This window comes from Gadus morhua, chromosome 4, assembly GCF_902167405.1.
Source record: "Gadus morhua chromosome 4, gadMor3.0, whole genome shotgun sequence".
Classification (NCBI taxonomy): Eukaryota; Metazoa; Chordata; class Actinopteri; order Gadiformes; family Gadidae; genus Gadus; species Gadus morhua.
This window is the reverse complement of record NC_044051.1, coordinates 6,458,715-6,465,054: the sequence shown is the minus strand read 5'-3', so window position 1 is coordinate 6,465,054 and position 6,340 is coordinate 6,458,715. Positions and strand designations below refer to the sequence as shown.

Genomic DNA, 6,340 nt, shown 5'->3' with positions numbered 1-6,340 from the left:
AGGTTGGACGATGTCACGAACTAGAGAGAGGGGGGAGTGAGAGAGAGAGAGAGAGAGAGAGAGAGAGAGAGAGAGAGGGGGGGAGTGAGAGAGAGAGAGAGAGAGGGGGGGAGGAAGAGAGATAGGGTCAGAGCGGGAGAGAGATAGATAGGGATAGAGAGAGAGTGAGAGACATACAGAGAAGGAGAGAGAGTGAGAGAGAAGAGGAGAGAGAGTGAGAGAGAGAAGGAGAGAGAGGGAGTGATCGAGAGGGAGTGATAGAGAGGGAGAGATAGAGAGTGATAGAGAGGGAGAGAAGGAGAGAGAGAGAGACAGAGTGGGAGAAGTGTTCTGGAAGGAAGTGTAAAGTGGTTAAATGGGCCGTGTAGCTGTGACTTCCATGACTCCACAGGATAAAGTGAATTAAGGTAACAAAGATGATTATAGCTAACTGTCAAGAGTCACCCAGGGGCACAAGGAACAATGCAGAGACAGGGATACAGATAGTCAGACAGACAGACAGGCAGAAAGACAGACAGACAGACAGACAGAGAGACAGACCGACAGACCGACAGACAGACAGACAGACGGACGGACGGACGGACGGACGGACGGACGGACGGACGGACGGACGGACGGGCGGGCAGACAGACAGACAGACAGACAGACAGACAGACAGAGAGACAGACCGACGGACGGACGGACGGACGGACGGACGGACAGACGGACGGACGGACGGACGGACAGACAGACAGACAGACAGACAGGCAGACAAACAGAGAGAGAGAGACGGACAGACGGGCAGACAGAGAGACAGACAGACAGTCAGACAGACATGTAAAGAGGCAGACAGACAAATAGGGAGACAGACAGTCAGACAAACAGACATACAGGCAGATAGATCGACAGACAGACAGGCAGATGAAGGATGAAGGATGCACAGAAGGCTAGCCCCACCTCGAAATCAGACGTGCTAGTGATGTGAATGCCTCTCCTCAATCCACCCTCCTCTGGTGGTCTGTCCCCCCCCCCCACCCCACCCTCCCAGCCGGGCCTAAAGCCCTGTCCGTAAGAGATTAGTCATATCATGATGGAGCGAGAGAAGAGAGCAACCCGTCACAAGCCAACATATGTCTCACTTGGTTGTCAGGGGCAACCCGACAACCTTGTGACCTGTGAAGAGAGTGAAACGATGTCTGTTAGTGCAGCGACCGCGGCGGAACCGGCCGGAGAGCCTGTTCTTCCTCCGAAAGAGATCCTGAGGAGTCTGAGACGAACCACAAAAAAAACAAAACCTAATAAAAAGCTCTTCTCTTCTTGGTTCACACGGTCAGGGAGTTTCCAGTAAATGTGTTTTAATTGCGAGGACGTTTCAGTCTCCATGACGCAGACCCCGATCTGGGATTCACTTCATGCGGCTTCGTCCAAACTTTCCCTTCCTTAATCCAGGATTAGTCCTGAATGACGACAGTGATGAGGAAACACATTCTACCTTGTTCGAGTGCTCTCCCCAAGTACACCCACTCCTCCACCTCCCACCTCCACCGTCACCTCCTCCTCCCACCTCCACCTCGACCCCCATTACCACACCCTCCTCCACCTCCACCACTCTCAACACCCAACATGGTCTCACAGGGATCCGTGAAATGACTACGGTCGGACGCTTAACTCGAAATCCGTGGCCACATCACGGAGACACGCCGATATCCGTGTGTGAGCCACGGAATAACAGTGTCATTTACTTGCATTGGAGCAAATTCCGTGTCCACATCACGGACAATTGAAGTGATTCCGTCGGACCACCACGGATTTTGAGTTAAACCCCCGCTGTGGTCAAATCTGGCACACACACAGATTGAAACGGAGCACACACACAGATTGAAACGGGAATCTGTGTGTGTGCCACGGAATATCATTGTCATTTACTTGCATTGGAGCAACTTCCGTGGACACAACAAGGACAGTTTAAGTGTTTCAGTAAGACCACCCCGGGTTTTAGGTTAAGCCCCCGTGGTCGACTCGCTCGTTGAAACGGGGATCCGTGTGTGAGCCATTAGGCCATTCCGTGGCCACATCACGGAAATCGGCGTGTTTCCGTGATGTGTCCACGGATTTTGAGTTATTCGTCCGTAGTCATTTCACGGATTCCTGTGAGACCAGGTTGCTCAACACCTCCACCTCCAAACCATCACCACCTCCACCTTCACATCCACCTGCACCACTCAAAACACCTCCATCTCCACCTGTGGTGGGGAGCAGGTGTTCCGTCTGTATCGTCGTTCAACCACCACCCTCCGGTCAGCAACAGCTTCCATTACTCCTGTAAAACATCAGCATGAGTTCAAGATGGCCGCAGCGTCGAAATAATCAGTTGGCTTTTACTCATCTCATTAATAATGGATCGGTATCACTGGGGTATCTTATGAACGGTGGTGCCTGTCTCTCTCTTTCTTTCTCTCTCTCTCTTTATCTCTCTCTTGCTCTGTCTCTCTCTCTCTCTCTCTCTCCATCCCCCACTCAGAAAGAGGGAGACAAACTGATAGCCACAGGCTTTGTAGCATGATGAAAACTTGAGATTAATAACTGCCACTCACACTCTCTAAAGCTGGCTCTATCGCTTTCTCTCTTTCTCTCTCTCTCTCTCTCTCTCTCTCCCTCTCTCTCTCTCTCTCTCTCTCTCTCTCTCTCTCTCTCTCTCTCTCTCTCTCTCTCTCTCTCTCTCCTTCTCTCATCTTCTCTCGATGTGACATCCTACATTTCATCTCCCTTCGCCCATCTCTCCACATCTCTTTCTAATATTCGGTCCCTGAGGTGTGATGGATTCCCTACGCCCGCCTCTTGTTTCGCTATCTCATCCTCTCTCTTCCCCTCTCCTTCTCTCAATGTCTCCTTCTCTCTCCAACTCCTCGGTCTCTCCGTGTCCTCTCTGTCCTTCAAGACTCAAGGACCTTATCGGCATGGAGAATGAGTGGAAAACAAAACAGAAATTTATTGAAAGCAGCCTCAACAACGGCAATGTCAACAAACAATGGATGTTTCCTTGGGATCCCTCGCTCTCTCTCCATCTCTCTCTCCCCCCCCCCCCCTCTCTCTTTATCTTTCTTTCTCTCTCTCTCTCTCTCTCTCCCTCTCTCTTCAAATTCCTTTATCGGCATGGTACACACACCGTTCACGTTGCCAAAATACGAGTGGGAAGAAGAGCGTTGATAAAGATCAGAATGTTGATCTCCTCAGGAGCGATGAGGGAGGTGCAGCAGCTGTGTGACATTATCTCTCTCTCGCTGTCTCTCTCTCTCTCTCTCTCTCTCTCTCTCTCTCTCTCTCTCTCTCTCTCTCTCTCTCTCTCTCACTCTCTCTCTCCCCCCCTCCCCCCCTTGTAGTCTGAGTTCTCGGGCCTTGCGGTGCTGCACCAGAGCCGGCGGGACCAGGTGCTGGAGTCGTGCCGCGCCCACAGCGAGTCCAGCCGCAAGCGGAGGGTGCTGACGCCCGACGACCTGAAGCACCTGGTGGTGGACGAGGACCACCAGCTGCTCTACTGCTACGTGCCCAAGGTGGCCTGCACCAACTGGAAGCGCGTCATGATGGTGCTGACCGGCCGCGGGAAGTACAGGTGGGTTAGACACGCCCCCCCCCCCCCCCCACACACACACACACACACACCCAGTCGGACAGAGAGTCCCTGTGGTTCAAGTCCTGGGACTTTGTATTCCCGTTAGCTTTAGCGTGAGCATTGAACGTGTGAACGCAGTTCTCGACGTAGGACTCTGTCTCCCCGTTAGTGTTAGCGTTAGCTTTATCGTTAGTGTTAGCGTAGCCTTAGTGTAACGTTAGCGTAACTAGCTCACGATGAAAAAACGAGTGAGCCACGAGGGAAAAACAAACACTGTTTAACAAATACGTTAGTACGTTATCGATGCTTTAGTAGGGGAGAAGGTAGGGGTCAGGGTTCATCTGGCTCTGGAAGGACTACAGGTAGGGGTCAAGGGTCATCTGGCACTTGGAGGTCCACGGGAGGGGTCAGGGGTCATCTGGCACTAGGAGGCCTACAGGTAGACTGAGGAGATTGGGGATCGAACCAAGAACCTTTCAGCTGCAGTGAAACACACCCGACCACTGGACTAGCCTGTAACACAAAACAAGTAATTGCGACGCCTTTCTGGGGAGTCAACGACCGTGGTGCAGGGAGATTAGAGAGATTAATATTGACTATTGCATTCTGTTGTCATATTATTCACTTTATGCTTTTCTGCTTTGGCTCCAGTTCTGGATTGAGCTTGGGGGAGTAGACAGAGTGTAATATATTACTGACTAATTATGGTTTTATGTAGGGCTTGTTTATGCGTGCGGTTGGGTGTGTGTGTGTGTGTGTCTGGTTGTGTGTGTGTGTGTGTGTGTGTGTGTGTGGGTTTGTCTGTGTGTGAGCGTGCGTTTGTGTGTGTATGTCTGTGTGTGTGTGTGAGCGTGCTTGCCTGTATGTATTTGCTGTGTGTGTGCACGCGTATGTGTGTGTGAGCGTGTATGATGCCGTGTGAGTCTTAGTGCGTGTGTGTGTGCACGCGTGTGTGCGTTTGAGCGCGCACGTGTGTGCGTGTGTATGGTAATCATCCCTGATAGCGTATATAATGAATCAACTCTTGTTCTGCATCACATGGATGTTAGTGCTGCATACGCCCATATAAGGGAGCAGGAACCAAACAGCATGAGTCAGTCTGTATTGGGGGTCAGGGGTCGTATGTAAAGGACGCCCCCAACTATGACGTCTCCTTCCGTCCCTCAGTCTGATTACCCTGAGCCTCGACCCTCGCTAAGGCCTGTCTGTCTCACCCCCCCCCACCCCCCCCCCCCCCTCACACACACACACACACCACCACATCCCTCTTTGCACTTATATCTTGTGTGACCGGGCACTTAATGTACAAACTTATTGCGTGTGTGAACGTCCGGGCACTTAATATACACACTGATGATTGTACTGTCGCACGTCCTTGCACTAAAATGTAGCACTTAGCATTGCGTAGCATCTTATCCTAGCTATCTTTGTTGTGGACGGGGAATGGATTAACCTAGCGATTGTTAGTGTTTGGTACTTGGCTCTATGAACATCCTCACTTGACCGACGGCGATATATTGTTGTTTCTCTTTCCCCTGAATGTAACCTTAATGTCTCCCCCCCCCCCCCCCCCCCCCCCCCTTGCAGCGACCCCATGGAGATCCCGTCCAACGAGGCCCACCTGTCGGCCAACCTGAAGACCCTGAACCAGTACAGCATCGCCGACATCAACCACCGCCTCAAGCACTACCTCAAGTTCCTGTTCGTGCGCGAGCCCTTCGAGCGCCTCGTCTCGGCCTACCGCAACAAGTTCACCCTCAAGTACAACTCGTCCTTCCACAAGCGCTTCGGCACGCGCATCGTCCGCCGCTACCGCAAGAACGCCACCGCCGACGCCCTCCTCAGCGGCGCCGACGTCCAGTTCCGGGAGTTCGCCGAGTACCTGGCCGACCCGCTGACGGCGCGCGACGGGCCCCTGAACGAACACTGGCAGACGGTGTACCAGCTGTGCCACCCGTGCCACATCCACTACGACCTGGTGGGCAAGTACGAGACCCTGGAGGAGGACGCGGGCTTCCTGCTGCGGCTGGCGGGCGTGGGCGACGGCGTGCGCTTCCCGACGTACGCCAAGTCCACGCGCACCACCGACGCCATGGCCGCCGCCTTCTTCGGCAACATCAGCACGGCGCAGCAGGCACACATCTACCGCCTCTACCGGCAGGACTTCCTGCTCTTCAACTACTCCCAGCCCGCCTACCTGCGGCTGGAGTGACCCCCGCCGTAACCGTGGCAACCACGGCGACCGCCGCGGGAGGGAGGAGGACCCCGGCCGACGGCAACGCGAGGGAGGAGGGAAAAAGAAGAAGAAGAGCAGGAGGATGATGATTGGGTGGTTTTTTTGTGGGCGGGGGGGGGAAAGTAGGAAGGAACTTGATCAACAATGCAAACTTTAAACTATTTTTCGGCCACGCCCCTCTGTAGGGGGGCGTGGCCACGCCGCACGCGGAGAGACGTGCGTTTCGGTTCGTCTTGCCGTTCTTAGGGTCTGCTGGCTGCTGTCCAATCAGCTCGGGGGGGGGGTCTGTGGCTTCCCAGGGCGCTGATTGGTTGGGGGGGGGGGGGCTGAGGGGCGGAACAGCGTGCAATAAGGTGAACGCCAGCTGAAGCAGGTCTTCTGGATGTTCTGAACCAGGGGGTGGGGGGCTGGGTTTCGGGGTTTCGGGGGGGGGGGGACGACGACAAAGAGTGAGACATCCGGAGTGAGGATGAGAGTTCATGTTGCCAATGACCTGCTGACTCGACAGGTCAAAA

General features: G+C 53.9%; 1 protein-coding gene across 1 annotated transcript in view; it reads left to right on the top strand.

Annotated features, from left to right (window-relative positions):
• Positions 1-6,119, top strand: part of chst11 (carbohydrate (chondroitin 4) sulfotransferase 11) — a gene marked incomplete in the record, with an annotated part of 27,898 nt that extends 21,779 nt beyond the window's left edge. The window contains 2 exon segments of the mRNA XM_030355330.1: positions 3,360-3,589; positions 5,177-6,119. Coding sequence (XP_030211190.1) covers positions 3,360-3,589; positions 5,177-5,801 — 855 coding nt within the window.
• Between the last annotated feature and the right edge of the window lie 221 nt (positions 6,120-6,340).